The 18720-nt window shown below is 51.7% G+C and overlaps 1 protein-coding gene across 2 annotated transcripts in view; it reads right to left on the bottom strand.

Annotated features, from left to right (window-relative positions):
- Window positions 1-18720, bottom strand: part of Syn1 (Syntrophin-like 1) — a 255869-nt gene that overhangs the window by 33242 nt on the left and 203907 nt on the right. For both annotated transcript variants that reach the window (XM_076896191.1, XM_076896190.1), the window contains exon 4: window positions 7724-7932. In XM_076896191.1, the coding sequence (XP_076752306.1) occupies window positions 7724-7932 (209 nt within the window). The remainder of the gene's footprint in view (window positions 1-7723; window positions 7933-18720) is intronic.

The raw sequence follows: 18720 nt of genomic DNA, 5'->3' as shown, positions 1-18720 counted from the left end.
TCGTTTCTGGACGATGGTCGTGCAAACAAATTAAAACGCACCACTTTCTGTTTTACATCGCGTATTGAAATATTTTCGTTACACTGAAAAATGTACAATATTGACTTGTCTGCACTCTCCTCCATCACGCACGCAATATCCGTCCGCTACTCTGTTATTTTATGCATCGCGAAGCATTATCCGCATTTTCTGATCGTTACCATTTTTTTCCATGCCACCCCGTCGCTCGGTTGTTTCCCAGATTTCCAATGTAAATATTCGTTTCTGACGCCACCAGTTCGAAGTTTGATCTACGAGTTCGATCCACCATAAAAGAAGGGGTGGTAGTTGCGAGAAGACTAATCCGTAACGTATCGCAGAAGCAAAAGTTCCTCGCAGCTAATCGAGTGAGGAACTTCCTGCGAGCATCCCCTCTGAAAGCACCCCTTTTCGAGCGTCGCCCAGATGTAATCGTGAATTTTTCCAAAGGAAACACACGGAACCGGTCCCATAGTTCACAGGCGTCGACAAACAACGGGGTGAGAAAGGGGTGGCCGCGATAAATTGATCGCGTTCACATATTGAATCTGCGAAGGGTCGCGGGGGGGCTGTGCAGCGGAGGACCGGAATTTCGTCCCCTCTAATCTCGTATATACGGACGCAATAAAGCGTCGTCGTCGCCGCGACGTAGGACACCCTGGTGGCACGCCTTCCCGGACGCGTTGACATTGGGAACACGGTCGTACGGATGGTAATCCACCCGGAAGATGGACGATAACACTGCTCTTACTTTCCGCCTCGGAATCAAACGCAGCGAATTTTATCCTCGCGACGAGTTTAAGCCGTCCTTACGTCTCGACGATCCACTTTCGTTCTACTTTTTCTTCGATCCCTTCTACGTTCTACTCAAAGAGATCGCACGACGAAAGAATTTTGCCCCTCTCGCGAGACTGATGGAAAGCAAATGATGGTGGGCTCGGAGCGATCTCGTCTTCGAAATTTACTAACGACTCGGCTGGAGTGAATTTCTGCGGTCATTTCACGAGGCGATCGTTCTTGTATTTCATATTACCTGGAACACTGCCGGGGAATCGAACGAGCGTAACAACATATTTCTCGTTAATTTCGAACGGGCGCGCGCGTTAATGCCAGATCGACTACTTATGAAACCGTGAACCGTGGAATTGCCGTTAAAGACTGCTCGTAAATATTTCACTCCGCCGCGTATTATGCATTAAACGGTACGCTTTGATGAAACGATACCCGATATTACTTTATCAGCTATCCGTCGGTGAAACGTTCTCCAGACACATACGCGTACGCGTACACCTGAACAGAACAGACGAGCACCTACGACGAACGAGGTTATCCGCGAATTACAGAGGACACAACGACCAGCCAAATTTCCTCGGTTTAATCCAGTTTTAGATCGCCGTATTAGCATCCGATCGAGCGAACGTCTCCCAGCGGACGATGGCCAGCGTCCAAGAGCCTCCAGCAGTAACAATCGCGCACAGTGGGACCACCTCGACGTCCTCGACTCACCCTCACAACCGTCGGGGTGCAAAGAAAACGCGAGGGCGCGCACGGCAGCGAATAATTGCGACACGTGTCTCCGTTGTCCCGGAATTCATTACGGGAATCCAATTTACAATAGCCCGTTCGACGAACGACCGAGCACCGATACAACGGCAGCGTTAATTAGTCCGGAGGCGCCTTGTTTGCCGGCGTGATTTACCGACCGTTGATCCAGAAACTCGGCTCCCGTATTATTTAATAAACGATCCCGATCGGATATACCCGGAACACTTCCGGTCGACGAGAGTGGGGCGCGCTGGTGGATAATCCCAGGGAATACAACCGGGTACCAGGGGGGTGGTTTCTACGGTTTATGGATTTTCCTGGCGAACGTTATGTTGCCGGCTGCTACGCTGATTACCCCCCCGATAAATCGTATCGTTATCAAGGATCCGGGCTACGGGACGATTATCGTAAAATTGCGGTCGGTTCGCGACCGGCTTTATGAACTTCCGTTTCGTTCGTCAGCAAGCGTTGGTCTGCGCGTTGCCGCGGGGATGAGGAGTGCGTCGATCGATCGATCGATCGCGCGTGAGATCGTCGATGGTTGATCTTGAATGGGTGGCCGCGGGGTGCTGTTGAATTCGCATCGGTCAATCGCAGGCCACGGTGTGATTTAGATCAAACGGGTACGGGATATAGTCTAAAATAGATTAGGCGTGCGGCGCGAGCCGCGAATGAATTGGCTATTGAGACCTGCCGCGTGATTCAGATCAGTTACAGATCACGCTTGCGGTGGATAATTCAGATCGAGCACCAGAGGATTCCACCAGGTCCCCGTGGATCGTTTAATTCGAATTCTGAAACGATTTATTCGTCGAGAGTCGCGCGACGAATCTCGTTTAAGCGTAGGATGACGAAAGTTCGCGAATAGACCAGCGAGGGTTCGCGAGCGCGTTCAACCCTCGCGATTCATCGTGCAATTCTTCGTTCATCGATTGGCTGGCGAAGAAGGCGAGAAATATTGTACGCGAATGGAATCTTCAGACGATACGAGCGAAATTGTCGGATCGTTACGTGTTCGTCGATCGTAGCTCGTTAGAGGCCTCGAACAACCCCTTGGCTCGCGTCGATATTAACTGATTATTCCCGTGGCGTCGTTCAAACAGCGACCTCCTCTGTTTCGGTGAACGTCAAGGGCTGATGGGAGTTTTCCAAGGGGAGACAAAGCGACCACGATTAATCGAGACGCGCGAGGAATTTTAATGGACATTCTGTCGGGATACTTGGTCGGGAAATTGTTAACGTTGTTAGAAAGCAGACGCGCTTGATAAAACGCGAGCGTTCTTATCGCTGCGGTGGAGGCTTGGGAATTGGTAAATTTTTCGAAAGAAAACAGTCGTCTCTTTTCGAGGCTGCGCGATGAGTAATGAATAGATTCGAACGCTCGTCAAAGAGGTAAATGGAGTTTTTCATCGCGTAACAGCCTGTCGCGAGGCTGACGGCTCCTGAAACGGAATATAATATCGCGTCGAATAAATTCGGGGCTAGAATTAATCCATTATAGCCAGACACGAGCAGCAGATAATAATTATAGATTTAATACGGCTTTGGGAGGACGGGCCGCGAGGCGGTAGAATGGCCTCTTTCGCTCTCGTTCAGGCAATGGCATTACGGTGAAAATTAATCTGCGCCCTCCGCAAAAGCGGTCCGCTTCACGCGAGTAATCACTCGTCGGCAAACAGGCACGATGAACTCGCGTAATCCGCCGCGATTAACCGCTCTGACAGGCTCGAAGCCTGCATCACCTGTGATTTACCAAAATTCTTGCCCCGGATCATTAACCATCCCCGGCGATCCTCGAAATCTGCCGCAACTCTCATCCGACCCGGTGGTACCCAGCAGCCCACCAGCGCCACTCGCGCGTCTTAATCTCCTCTCCCCCTTTCAATCAAACTCGAAGCGTTGACTCTGCGATTCGACGCGAAATCGTCGACTTTATCCGTCGCGTTTGGTTCACCAGATTCATTGATATTCGTCATCCGCGTGGCGATCGTCTACGTCGAACGATTCCGTCCTCTTCGCCCCTTTTCGACGACTCTGTTCGCCATCCTCGAGCACCCTTGCTAACGTCCGATGTTATCGATCGCAGGTTCGATCTTCAAACAGCGTTGCTCGCAGCAGAGACGTCGAGGGATAGTCGAGCACCCGGTGGAACGGCACCCCAACGCGGGGAGGGCAGTGGCAATCAGGTACGTTAATGCCAATCAATTATGTGCAGGGTACCTCGCGCACCCCGTTTCACCCTCCCAAGGCACCTTCGTTTGGCGGTTTGGTCTTCATCTAGACGCGGCAGATATATTAGTTATCGATCCATCGACGGGGATCCAGGGTCGATACGTTCGCAGAGGGTTAATCCGGGAGGCTGAGGCGCGATTGCGAACGTTGCCGTGATCGGTAATTCGACCGGGGAGATTGATATGGATATGTTTGCGACGAGCCAGGCGGACGTCGTCCGTTTGCATTGAATCAGCTGAATTTCTTCCTTCGAAACGAGTCGTCGGGTGTTCGAGAAATTTTCGGAAACTTTTCACCGCGTGTTTCTGATAAATCGAGATTCTTAATTTGAGAAATAAGGAATGAAAACTGTGCTCTCTTTGTATCTGAGATTTTTTAATCCATTTCACGCGCGTTGCACACTGTTAACAATTTATTAACGTTGATCGTAATGTTATACGATACTTAATTAAGGCAAGTACTTTTAATCCTCCCGTCGCGAGGACCTTTTACACTCGAACGATGTAATAATCTTTTTAACGCGCTCTAAGTGTAATCCGCGGGAAATTGCCCACGATCGCCAATTAATGCGACCGATTTATAAGACACGATTAAATCATATCGCGTGATTTTTTTGCACTCGTTAAGAGGCGTTTAGAACGATCGTTTGCCGCTATCAACCTATCAATTTCAGGCTTGTTCGTTCCGCTGACCGTTAGAAGAACTCGTTAATTCTCAAGACCGTGTAACACTTTCGCGAAACAATTTTACAGGCCATCAATCTCCTTATCGCGAAACGATTCCCGCAACGCGATACACGGCTTGGTGTAATTCTGAATCGCCTCTGATATACGACTCTGCGAACGAGACGGACATTGGCTGAGTACTTAATTCATCAGAAAAAAAGTTGGTCACGAAACAACACGGCATACGTGTCCATCGCGCAGCAGATGCATTTAATCGAGTGCAATTGCTATTTTCTTACAATTAAATACACCGAGACACTTTTACCTCTCGCCAGAAGTTCCATTAAAACTCTCAATTTCGCGGCGCCATCGGACGCGTTAAGAAACTTCCTACCATCGATCCAAGTGGGAAAGCAAACGAAGTAACGGAAAGAATTGAGGGCGAGCCGAGGGTAAGTCAAACAGAGGGTGGCCGCGAGGAGGATCGCGCCGTCGTCTCTCGAAGGAGCCACCACCCTCCTCGCAGACCGAGCTGGCCAGAAATCAGCGGGGGTTTGTACTCTCGCGACGAAAGCCTGTAATCAACGGCTCCCACGGTCGTTGCGGACAATTAAACAGCGATTCGTCGCGTGCGCGGACTCTAGTCGACGATTACCATCCGGCGCAGCCCTTCTCGGTGCTCGCGAGCCAACGTTTCGAACGCGAGACGGATGGAACGGCAAGAAGGGGGGAAGAAAAGAGGTAAGAAAACGCGGTGAAGTCGGTGTCACGGGACGCTGGGATCGCTTCCGGGTTGCCTGCTGCAACGAGTTTTATCTCTGCTGCCCCGCCACGGTTTTATGGCTCGGTTACTTCGTGCTTTGCGAGACTGATTCTAGTTTTCGATTTTTCTCCGTTTCTTTCTCTTTGAAACAGCGCGAGTTCGTTCCGCCGTGAATTTCATTTAACTACGCTATTTTCTTACCCTGGGTAGACAAATTCGTATCGCGGAGTATACGGGAAGGGACGAGCGATTCAACCGAGGGTCGCGTCTGAATATCGTTCAGAATTCATGTTTACGCTACGCGAGGTTGTAACCCGGGTGATTGCGAAAGGGGTTGAAACAGCATCGAACGCGTACGCCGAGCGAGCGTCTTTTCTTTTTTTTTCACCAGGATCCGTGCACGTCCGCTGCGCGAACTCGAATTTAGATGAATTGGAAGTCAGGCGACGAAAGGAAGGGTTGAAAACGGCGTCGTATACAAGAGGCGTTTCTGAATGCGTTTCAGAACGTTCGTATCTGAAATGTGTATCACAATTTCGCCCGACTCCGTAGATATTCTTCCGCAATTTCCACGCAACGGGTGATCCGAACACCGCGAACTACCCGCCCTCATTCAGGTTGCGCGGCGCGGCGTAAAAGGCGGTCGCTCGCGCGGGCCACGCTCAGGGGTTGTTCTCCCTCGCGTACACGCGAGCGAGTCGTGTCGCTTAATTATCCGCGATTGTTCCCGCGCAACGTACCCGGGTATCGCGTTCGCCCGCGGAAAATATTCGCCCAGGTAACGAAGTTCCCTGTCCGAGGGCGAGGCACGCCTCGCGCTAGAGGAAGGCGCCTCTGATATCTAATTATGCGGTCGAGCGTGGCCGATAACCGTGGCGATATATGCGCTCGCGCCTTTCAACCACCGCGTCGCATCGTATCCGCGATAATTAAACGAGCGAGATGGGCCGTCCGCCCCCACGGTCGAGGGTGGACCGTCGAAACGAATTTAAGAGCGGACGCCCGTCGGTTTCGACGCGTTCGTGGTAATCGCGAATCGATGGGAGGGTTAACTACCCCGACAACAATCGTCGATCGATGGAGAGATCGCGACGATAGATCCTGGTGGCTGTTGTTCACCGAACGGGTAATTAGACGATGGTTTAACAGCGAACACGTTATTAAAAGCCCTGCATGGGCTCGATTAACCCGTTCATTAACGAAATTTAGGAGCTGCTCGAGGACTCGTTTCGATACGTATAATGGTAGACACGGGAAGAAATATTGGATTGGTTTTCAGGTTGATTGATACTTAATGGGTGAGATGGAGCGCTTCGATGGAGTTGATTAGACAATTAAATTGGCCTTTTCTGTGGAACCAGAAGAGCTGCGCGGTTCTATCGAAGTGGTTGAATTTAGGTGAGGCCACTCAAATTTTATCATAGCAAAATTCATCGAGTTTTCATGGAAAATAATAAGAGGGACGTACGAAAAGCTGGGAGAAACGTTCGAGGGTGGCGGTACCATGTCCGTTCCGTTCTCCACGCCGGCGATTAAGAACGTTCCACAGTCTCGACGCATCCGACGAGGCGTTTTGGATCGCTGGAAATTGCCGGTACGCTGATGCGGGTTGGCTCGCGTCGAGACGACCGCGTCGCCCTCCATCGGAGGGAAGAGGGTCTGCTCGCGAAAGAGCAGCCTCAGCCTATTCGATCTCGTGGCGAACGCGAGGAGAACGCGTCGAGAGCCAGACGCTCCGCTTCCATTCCGCGTACTCCTCCCTCTCTCTCTCTTTCTCTCCCGTTAAATTACTTCCCCCCTCTACGATCTTTTATCTGGGCCACTTTTTCTTCCGCTCCTCCGTCTCCGTCCTTCGTTTTTCAACAAGGAATATCTCTCGTCGGTCCTCCTTCTTCTCCTACGCTCGATTCTTAGCCCGCACCCTCCAACCCCGTACTTCGCCGGCCCTTTTCCATTTCCTGCTGCTCGATCACGTTGCCCAGTCTACGAGGCTTTATCAGTCAAACCGCCCACACCACCCTCTCACCCTCTTTCTAGCTATCCTCGATTTTTGTCCCCTTATATTTCTCGTCGTTTTATTAGCCTCTCGTTTCATTGTTCTCCCGCGCCGCTGTCTCGTTCCGCGGGAAATTCTGTTTCTTCTCGTTCGCTTTTTCTTCTCACCGTCACCCGGTTTGCTCGTTAATTCTGGCTGTATTTCACTCCTCTGTCTCGAGCATCATATTGATTCTTCCGTTCTATTTTTCATCCCCCTCCGTCGATCGTGTCGCTCTCTTTTCCCATCCCCCTCATGGTTTCATTCGTTACCGTTCCCCTGTTTACGGTGGCTACAAAAAACTATCGCCGCTTACCCATATTTCCCGACGAGGCGCCTCTTAACGAAGCTCCGTATCTCATTTCGACGGTGGTGACTTTTTACAGCGGCTCGCGCAAGTATCGTTGAACGATCGCGAATTCGATACTCTCGAAAAGACGCACGCGTGTCCCGAAGACCGCTCACCTGAAGACAGTGTCTCCTCGCGAGCCAGCCGATGTGTTGAAGCTGCGGCGGATCCGGAAGCGCGGAGGCCAGTCGCAGCGCCTTTAAAGTGAGGGCCGCCAGCGCCGAGTGGAGAGCGTTGAACCAGACGTTCGCCTCCGCGTTATCAGCAGCCCTCAGCCAGCACTCGTGCACTCCATCCGGCGAATGGAGTTCCAGGATCCGTCCCTCTGAAAGCATAAAACGATCGCGCGTTCAAACAAACTCCTTCATCCACCCATCGAATCGTCCCTTCTTTTTCTCTTTTCCTCCCACAGTCTCGTTTCTATCGACGATTAACGCAACAACACCTCGCGTGCTTCGAAACGATCCGCCTTGTCAGAATGGTAAAGGGTGAAACGCTAACGGCTGACATTTCACTGTATCGAAGCGGTTTAAACGGCACCAGAGACACCCCGCAAATGAAGATATAAGGAGATATCGGAACTGACAGATGTTCCACCCTCGAAACAACTCCCCTCACGACACGGAGGAAGCCTAGTTTCCAGTTCGAGCTCGTCCCACCGCCCCTAATATCCCTCGATACCAGCCAGCAAGGCTGGGGTGGGCGGCTATCAGGTTTCGGACTTAATAGTTTTCGCATCACGGGCAACATTATAAAGGCGCCATATAACTTGGCGAGTGGATGACAACTCAATTTCAAGTTGAGCCTGACGTTGTTGCTCGCGTGCACCCTTCGTAACGGACTAATACGGAGCTGAAGGCGCGACGTGCACCGGGAGTTGCGCTCTCGCGTGCACGCTCCTACCAAAATGGGGAACTCTTATTCAAATTCCCTTCGCATCATCACCGAACGATGCGAGAAATTATTATTTTTCTTCGCAACTATCGCGCGATCCCCGTAAAATTCCGCGTTAACTTCGCCACGGTTCGAATCTAGCTCCAAGAGGAGAGCGAGAGAGAGAGAGAGAAAGAAAGAAGCGATCTGAAATCCAAAGCTTCGCGGGGCTGAAACCCAAACCTTCCGCAATAAAATACTAAAAAAGCCGAGAAACTAGAATCCAGACAGATACCAGAGTTTATGCGAGAGGGAAAAGTAACCGCATCGAAGCGGGGGCGTACGAAAATTCTGAAAACATCAATTCGTATCCGGTTACCCCCGGTTCGCAGGGGGTTGGAAGACAAGCCACCGAAAGCAGCGGTAACAAACGTCCGCCGTCTCTTATACGAAGTATCCACTTCCACGTTCGTTTCTCTTCCGCACTTTTAAGCGATAACGAACGTTACCAGCCCTCGAGGGATCGAGGGGTGTTTTTGGAGCGAGCGAGGGGGTTGGTCGAGGTCGGAGAGGCCCTTTCTATGGCTGCCGAACCGAAGGGGCGAGAAATATTTCGACGCGTGAAGAGGAGGTAGTCCTTTCCGCGCCCTTAATCGTTTCAGCAATTTCAGAGGGGGTGAGAACGATTCTTTGGATAGAAAAAAAAAACTGTGACTTTAGATTCGAATACGTTCTCTTCGCGATCTCCCTTTTATTTCCCTCCTATCAGAGACAATAAATCGCAACGAGTATCTCTTTTATTAGCGCTCTTCGTCCTGAAATCACCCTCAAAATTAATCTACCACCATTCTTCCCCATAATTATCTCTCGCATAAACACCGCGAACCGCTGCAAGAAGACGCGACGTTGTCCCGAATCGTTGCTTTCACCCCCCGTTTCTCAGCTGCTCGACAAAAGCCAGACGGGCGTCTCTCTCGCATAATCCTCCAAGTAGCCAAAGAAACCACCACCACCGCCCCTCTTAGAGGGTTTCCAAGCGAGACGGACGATATCCACGATACAGTGGGAACGCGAGGCGCCGTTAAGCAGAGGGACGCGGGGTTCTCCGGGTTCGTCAAACCGTTCCAGGCAATTGCTCGCGACGGATACGCAGCTTCGTTTAATTAACGAAACAGCCAGAGAGGGTGCGAGAGAGAGAGAGGAAGAGATAGAGAGCAGTGACTGGAGTCTCCGCCTATATCCATTCGTCAGAGCTCTCCATCCGTCGTCCCGCGACCGGCGTTTCTCTTTCGATCTTCTCCGTCTGGCTCGCGAGGGAGACGCGCGCGGAACGCGACCCGGTAATCTCGCTTCCGGTGTTGTGTATCCGCGCGTAATTCGCGCGCCTTTGACCAGCCATCCGTCACCGCCGCGGAGCCGACCCAACGGAGACGCGGAGGACGCTTTGTTCGCCGGCTGTGCGGCGACTGTGCGGTCGTTGTGCGGCGGGGCCGTTCGAGAACCGCCCGATAAGGTTAGTAAATTAAAGGGGTAAACGGGAGGGAAGAGGATTCGCCGCGTGCCGGGCATCTCCATCCTTTCGTCCTTCTTCTTCCGCCTGGTCCTTCGTTCGCTGGTCTCAGCGGATGTATGTCGGTGGTTCCGCGACGGCGCACAGCCCCAGGGGATTTTTCTTCCCGTTTGAAGACGGTAAAAAGATTTATGGCGACCCTTTTCTTCCGTCCGCCGGCTTTAATTCAAATTTCCTGTTGCGGGATTTCCTTTACCTCTGGCCATCCCCGGTTCGGCCACCTTGGCTCGGAACTGGGCGCTGGGGGTTTTGGTTCACGTGACATCTTCCACGCTTCCTGGCATCGCCTCTGCCGATGTTACTCTTTTTGGATTACGAGCACGTTCCTTTTGAGACACGCGAGCCTCGCCTGGTCGAAGTTGCGACGTCGCCTGTCGAGTTAGAGACGCGGTTTCCTAGCAATCACGTTGGGACGGCTCGAGTCGTGTTCCGTTGTTTCGCGTACACTGGATAATACAATCGGGAAGCAGGGTGCAGCTGGCGCGAGGTTGAAGAGGAAAGAAGAGGAAAGTAGCAGGGCACGGGCACGCGCCGATACTGGGATAAAAATAGAGGAGGACTATCCACGCGGGAGGATTGTTTAAACAGGACCGCGTAAAATGGACGAACCGTGTACAATAGCATGTAACGCTCGATTGGTATTCTTTATCACCTCTACTTTTTCATTTCCGTCTCTCCCGTTTCTACAGCAGGGACCGCAATAACACGCATTCCCAGCTCCTCGTCCCTTTCTTTGTCCATCCGCCGAAAAAAACCGTATCACAGCTTTAAACTACCCGCGAGCATCTTACTCGCTTTTTCACTTCCGCCTTGCCACATCCCTCTTTTATTTCCCCTTTGCCTTGGGCGTTAACCACGGTCCTACGACGCCGCTCACGAGTCGTTAAACGTGACTCCATCCACGCTCGACGCCTCCCCTTTTCTCTTTATCCGGGCATTCGACGCGAGAGGATTCCTCCTTTCGGTTTCACGTTTCCACGAGTAATGTATCCTTTCCCTCGACGTTCCGTCCGCTGGTGTCTGACCAATCGGCCGTGTCTGGTCCGCGGGAAAACCGCGCGCAACCCCTTTGTCACCCCGCGAAGAGTCAGACGATAAGCTTGAGAAACAGACACCGTCTAAGCTATTTCCACGCGCCTTCTCGCCTTTGTATCTTTCCAGCATTCCTCTCGTCCGTGAACTCGAGTCCGATTTCGCTGATCGTGAATTAAAGTATCGCTTTTTCTGGCTACAGATTATCCAGTTGGCGCAAGTGCACCGAACGAGTACGATTCGATTCGAGTTAACGTACAAATGTTTGCTTTGGAATAGAGCGACAGCGTCGAAAATCCTGGGCGAAAGGGGCGAATTGTCTTTGCTCGTGTAAGCGAAATTAGTCGAAAAATTGTACTAAAAAGAGGAGTGAAAAGCCCACGCGGAGAGCGGAATTACCGCGCGCAACGGATCTCTCGCGCTTACGCTTCGATAATTAGAAAAAGCGTGAAAGTCGCTGAAATTCGCCGGTACAATATCCGCGGAAGCGGAATTTCCGTGCAAACAGTGCTGACGAGGAAAGGAAGAGAGAAAGAGAGAGAGAGAGAAAAAAAATCGCGCACAGCTCGAGTGGCGAATTCGAGGGGCGCGCGTACGAGAGGCGAACTTTTTAATTCGCGATCGCGAGAAAACGCGGGGGCCCGCGAGTGTTCCCCCTCACTCGGTTATGCCGAATTGCCGTTCAAACTGCTCGAAAGTTCGCGTTTCCACGGTTAATTTCGATTAGTCGACCCCCGCTGTAGCCCGCGAATAGTTTTAAAGTGTGCTCGCGATGAAATTCCGAGGTCTCCGCTCCTGGCTTCCGTTGGAACCATTTCTTCCTCTCTTTTGCCAATCGACGAATTTGTCGTTGATAATTTTCCTCCACCTTTGACAACGATCGCCGCATCCCTCATTTTCAATCGATCTCTATCCTTCTTTACTTATCAAAACTGTTCGACGTAGCTTCGAGCAATTGGTTAGATTTTTTCCAGAAATTCCCACGGAAGACTGTTACCAGACTATCTCTCAATAGTTCCACGAATTCTCGAGCTACGAAAACAGGTCTCACAGACGAGGCTTGCGTTTAAACCGGTTAAAACACAGATCGAACGGTGGCTGGCTACCCTGAAGCGACGGCGTGAGAGAAACGGCGCGTCGCGGACGTGAAATTTCGCGCGGACGGAAGTCGCGGATGTATCGAGGAAGGAACGGGGGACAAAGCGGATCGATCGACGCCCGCCTTTGTCCCATCGCCAATTGCCAGCAGCATTAGCGAGGCAATCGAGGGCTGCGTCGCGTAACGAACTCGTGTCCCCGGGACGCGACCTGACAATTGCTGTCCCCGCCGCCATTATTCCCGGCTTGAAATAATAAAACCGTTGGATCTCTTCTTCGCTGGGACGCTCTCGAGGCGAAACGAGCCGCCCTCGGCGAGCTGGGTGGCAAGTAAAACCTCCCACCCCTGCCGGTAAATCCCAGCCATCCGCCATCCTTCGCCTTCGACGTCGTTTTCTTCCCTCTTCTTTCTTTCCTTTTTTTTTCTAATCTTTTAAAAGGATAGGGACAGACCCAGCGAGACGGAAGCGATTCCCGGTGACGCGTTACAGCGCTTCCGTTTCAGGGAATCTTTGGCGAGGACGTGTCGCGTTCGCGTCCCCCCCCCCCCCCCCCATGAAATGCTAATTCACACGGTCGTTACGGACCGTTGGCTGAGGAATTTCCTCGCCTCGGATTTCTTTCAAGGATCGCGAGGAGTCGCGGAAGTCTCTCGCGCCGGAAGAGTTTCAATTCGAGGATTAAATTCGAGACGAAGGTGGACGAAGTCAAGGCAGGAGAGATCAACGATTAAATCTCCTCGCCTGTAATTATATTCAAGCAGCAACAGCTCATCGATGGTCACACTCCAAGTGGTGTTAGTCGACCATTAATCCCTTGTTGAGCGATAAGACTAAATCCAGTGATCGAGCTAAGCTACAAACGTCTCTGTGCAACGTTGAAGCGTTGAATGCCTAGAACGCGAGCTAGTTTAACGAAACCACATCGTTCCCAGCATTTTTCTGCTCGACGCTGCGCGCAGTTTCAAAGGGAAAGGACGAGCCATCGCGGAGGAGGAACCACTCGCGAATGATAATCCGACAATCTGCGGCAAAGTCAGGTGTTGCGCGAGCCGAGCTCGTTTTAAATGTCGAGCCGGGGCTGAGTTTACAGGGTCGCGCGTATTCAGCGTAGCTCCGCCGGCCGGTTTCGAAATATCGCAGGCAATTTAGCCGGGCGAAATGAATTGTTGAAACCAGCCCAATTCTCGTTGACCATTGTCACGTTGTTTCGCTAGCGCTGGTGCGCTCGCGCACGGGAACGTGTTAATCGTCTCTTTAGCTAGCCAGACCTGCCGTCCAAACAATTTCATTCGCGACGCCCCGCACGGAAAATAACGCCATGCCAGATGACCCGTGTGGACGGAGTATCGGATCGAGTTCCGCGGTTCTACCCTTCACTGCTTCGTCTCTAGTTTTTCTACTTAGAACAACTCATTCACTGGTTCTCGCCAGGTAAATCGAAAGCTATCTTCCACGTGTAAGCTAAATTCAGGCCGTCAACAGTACCAGCAAACCGTCTAGAATCATCGAACCGGACCGCCAGCGAGGCGGAAGCGTTCACTGAAATTAGGCGAGCGCCTCGTCCGTCTCTGTCCGCATAAATACACCTGGGCTGTCCTCCGCGGGTGAATCGAGGCGTATCCGCACGGATGAACGAAGGGGTTGCATCCGTCGACGCGACCTAAGCTACTTACCGCCACCCCTCTAAGCTGACTATACACAGTCCCGGTCCAGCTAAGGGGTAAACTTGGCATCTCCAATTCAAATAAGATTTGCGCACGGTAACGGCCTGGCGCATGCCTTGGCGTCGTTCGAGAACATCGCGTAATCTAGCCGACCGCAGGAATCCACGGTGTAATCGATCCTCGAGAGGGTTTGTATTCTTTGATAACGTCTCCGTTTCAACCCCTCCACTCGCTCGCCTGCGTCTCTTTCGCTCGTTCTTGGCCACCGTCGATGGTGGGTGAACGATCGATGAACCTGGTGTGTTTTCTTCGCGAGCCTCGCCGATGGCCCACGGATTTGGAAGGGAAATTAGCCGGGACTTGGTCGCGAGATCGTTTTAAGCGAGGACATCGAACTGGCGCTATATAAATTGCAGGGATACCTCTCGCACGGCAGTGACTATATTTAAACTGGTACGAGATCTGCGAAACTATCAGCTTCTGGATTGAAATCTGCATAATTGAGTATTAGTAGCGAGCGATTCGAGAAGGGTCGGGTTAATAGAAAGCACGATCGTGAAAACGAAGTAGGGGGTTGAAAAACTGCGCCACCGCTTAAGAGGAATATCAAGCCTTCTCCGCGCGAGCCCTCTTATTGCGAGATCCTCCGCGAACTCGCCGGGCAATCTCCTCGAAACGTAAAACACGCCGCGTGGAGAGCCTTTCTCCCAGAACTGGGAAGCCCTTAATAGCGTTAACTGCGCGCGGGCAGGTCGCGAGAGTGTTCGTGCGGAGCAGTCGTTTCGTGCAAATCAACGATTTTCTCGCCTCGTCTTTTCGCCAGGAGGATTAAATCGGACTTACGACGCGATTCATAACGGCAATAACGCCCTCTCGCTCGCCCTTGCTCTCTCGATCCACGAGTGTCTCCCATAGATTCGGCCTCCGTCACGACGACGAGCGAATTCCCCGCGGAAGTCGCGCACCACGTTACCAGGGACCACTCTGATTAGGAGACGCGGCTGAGCTCGACGACAATACCGTCTGGCTGTTAACATCACGCGCTCTCTCGCCCCCTCGAAAATCCCCTTCCGGCTGCTTTCCTTTCGAACGTAACCTCTCTCTCTCTCTCCTCGCGTTTTACCTACCCTCGCACTACGTTCGAGAGGCGAAGCCAGCCGCGAGGGAGCCAACGTGGGGAACGAGCGAAAGAAAACGAGCGAGCTGTGCACGCGTTCCTCGAGAACGGTTTATTACGGGCGCAACCCCTCTTCGCGCTGGGTGGTGGAGGTGATATCCGCCGGGTTGAAGAATGCATCGAGTCGATAGACGGAAGGCGGAATGGCGAGGCGAGATACGTGTCGTCGTTATTGTCGTCGTTTCAACGGCTGCGACGAGCCATCAAACTTTCGAATTAGGGGTTAGACGGTGGATGATAACGTCTTCGCTATTCGACGCGCATCGCGAGGGGTCGTAGTAGATCTCGCGCGAGAATGGCGAGGAACGAGCGCAAGAACCGCGCGCTGCTGGTTTTTCGACGACGAAATCATTCGATGGGGGATGTCGCGGGGCTGGCGAATCGAGTTATACGTCGACGTCACCGGCAGTCGCGGAGGTCCGCCCATTATTTTCGCGATCCCAGAGTTGTTTTTCCCGTCGGTGAGAAACTTTTTATCGACCTCGAGGAGGTCGTGAGAATTTCCGGCAAGATTCACTGGGACGCGAACGCTTCGTAAATAGTTTAACAAGCGGAAGCGTGTTTTATTTTAAAGCTAGCTGCGAGTTCCTTCCTCCCAAGGTTCAGCTACATCCGTCGCGTGTGTTTTATGGAAACGTGCAGAAGTCGTGTCGCGTGTAAATCACCGGCGGAGCGTATTCGACAGACACGTGTTAGGGTTGTCGTTCTTTGAGCATCCACTCGTCTAGTCGTTCCCTCGCTCTCGCCCGTCGCTGCCACTCGTCTTCTTCTCCTTGAATGCACGCCCAACGCCGGTACCCAGCTGGATTTCCATGCGCGCCTCATCGAAATCCTGCGACTGTTTCGGTGCTAATGTCGCGTGAAAATAGCGATTCGAACGTCAGTTTTTCTCAGTGGAACAGGTCCGTCATCGATCAGACGTATTCGTCCGCTTACGTGTCTAATCAGACGTCACACGACGCAATTATTCATTTATCCGTTTATTCATTCAACGAAGAATAAAGGAAACGAGTAGATCAAAATGGATACGGGAATAGTCGAACGATGTCCCGAATAATTGACGAAGTAGAACCAGTCGATCATTCCGCAGTCCTCTCACCCGGAAGCTTCATATACCACTTATAGATCGTGACGTAGACCACCGTGGCCTCGATTCTCTTTAGCATAGCTCTTTTTACGAAAAATCTCGAACGGAATATCGGAACAACCTCCGACGAACTCGAGGCTGCTTCCGCGTTGCGAGACTCGAGAGTGCAACCGAGGATACGTGTCGTATTACATCTGAAACTCTTCTACCATATTTGCTGGAAACTCGCGACTACATCCGCAGCATCGAACGATCGATCTTTCTGGTACAATACACCACGGACATCGAAGGGAAATAAAAAGTATCGGGGAAAAAGGGAAGATTATCCCCCGAAGCGTATCTAACGAGCATAGTATTTCATGGCGGGTAGGTCAACGCAAAAATGTATCGTTTACTGGGTCGCTAGTCGTTTACCAGCGATAAATTACGGGTCGACGGTTAACGCTGGCGATTGTAATCAACGCTTCGAGAGCGCGTGTGACCGCGTTAATTATGTTTCTGAATCCCGGGGGGTGGTTGCATCCGCGCGACGCGGCGCGAGCACTTCAGAAAAGATCGCGGCCATGAAGAGTGTTCGACGACACGGATTCCAAATTCTATTGTTGGCTTCTCTTTCTTAAAAGCTTCGATGCAACTACGCGAACCTTCTTCGACTCGTGAGAAGTATAAAAGATTTAAAGAGACGTTGAAAATATTCTTTCTCTACGATCGTTAGAAAAAAATCGAAGCAGAAAACAAACGATCCACTGCAATCCCAGGTAAACCACTCAGAGTTCGAAATAAGCTACATGACTGGGACCATTAATTGCAACGGTCCACTGAAGCAGTCGTTCTAAACCGCGGTCACTTCCTCGAAGACTAATTGTCGTCCTACGTCAGTCGCCAGGATTTAAGCGAAGGACGCTAAGTCAACGACTGTTTCAACGAAAAATATGAATTACCACAGTCTATCCAGACGATACAATTTCTACTGTGCTTCTAATCGTAATATCGAAGATGGCCTACCCTCCACGATGGCATCGATATAACGTTCCGCGACTGTTACGTGGATACGCGACAAGGATCAACCCCTCCTGCATCCACCCTCTCCACGATATTCTAATATCCACGACGATATCGTTCCCCGTATCGATCCTCGACGTTTCATAGCCGACTCTGCTATCGAATCCACGTTAGATCCGCGAAGTAGATAGAAGAGCAGCGTACGATCCTCAGCAACCCCTTTGATCGAGCCTCGAACGAGGAACGGATACGTCGCGTGTCCCATTGATCCGGTATAATTGCGCTGTAACGAGTTTCGAAACAAGCGTGGCCGTTTCGGCGGCGATTCGATTATATCAAAGGTCGACGAGAGTTGTTTCGTTGCGAAACGATCGAGAAGGGGTTGGTGGTCGCTTTCTGACCGGGTCCTCGAGCATCACTGAAGCTGATATTCATCGGAATCAGGATCAGTTGTGTTAATGTTAAACGTTCGACTCGTTATCGAGGGAAAGATCGTCAAAGGGCGAGCTGTTTGGTAACTGGTAACCGATTGCCGCGATATCACTTGTCCGCCTGTTATCCCGCCACTGCATTATCGTCTAATTCTACGGAATTAGAAGCGTAATCCGCGGCGGGACTGCGGATCGCGCGATACCATAACTCCGCGGGGCACGGATAAATATGTACGAATGGTAATTCGCGACTCGATTAGCGTCAATAACGATGAATTATTCAACGAGCTGCACGGGTCGCTCGCCTCGTCCCAGAAACTGTTCATTTCATCGGCAGATCCTTCGTCCGCGAACTGGATCAAGTTTCTTCATCAATTTTTCCGCGATCCACCCTCTGCGCGGCAGGTACTTCGATTTCGTGTTTCTGAGACGATCGAAATTAATAATTCCAATGAAATTCGAGGCGCTGCGAGGCGTTCGTAAACGTGACAGTCGAACGAGACGACGAGGACGATAGATCGAGTGAAATCGGTACCAAATCGTTGGGTAATCGTTTCGTCTGGGATCTGTTCTCGTCGTGCGTCGATCCGGATGGATCCTTCCTGTCCTTCCATTGGGATGAACAGTCGAATAAGACGAAGGATGGGGGTGGGCGAGGGTTCTCGGATGCGGTGCGCGTCTTTCGAGCTGCGTTGACAGCGAGTGACGAGCAGAGCGGGTCTCTGGCGATGCGCAAAACAAGAAACGAAAACGGGACCCGGTCGATCGGATGCCTGGGAAATTACGTTCGTGGGTCGTCGTCGCGGGAAAAGGGCAAAGACGAGACGATCGCTGGAGAAACACGATGGAAGAGGGTAACCAAGCGAAGCGAGGTTCTCCACTCTCTCCTCCTCGAGATTTCAGGCGGCGCGGATCGAGGCGCGAGCGCGCTGCTTCTTCCCAGCGACTGTTTAGCCGAGAATAGAAGTGCGAAGTGGAACGAGGACAACTGGGTCAGGCACAAAGCATCCAGTTTAGCACTGACGAAAGTGGACTAGGCGTAGCGTGTATCTATAGCTTGGACGTTGTCACTCTTTATTACCGAACTGTACGAAGAAAGAACAAGCTGGTCGTTAATTCTGGAGGAGGATTTGTTTGGAGCGCAGAGGAATCTTTGCTCCTCGAGCACTGTCGATCG

The sequence above is a fragment of the Xylocopa sonorina genome, chromosome 6 (assembly GCF_050948175.1).
Source record: "Xylocopa sonorina isolate GNS202 chromosome 6, iyXylSono1_principal, whole genome shotgun sequence".
Taxonomy (NCBI): Eukaryota; Metazoa; Arthropoda; class Insecta; order Hymenoptera; family Apidae; genus Xylocopa; species Xylocopa sonorina.
Note: the sequence above shows the minus strand (reverse complement) of the source record. Positions and strands in the feature narration are given on the sequence as shown.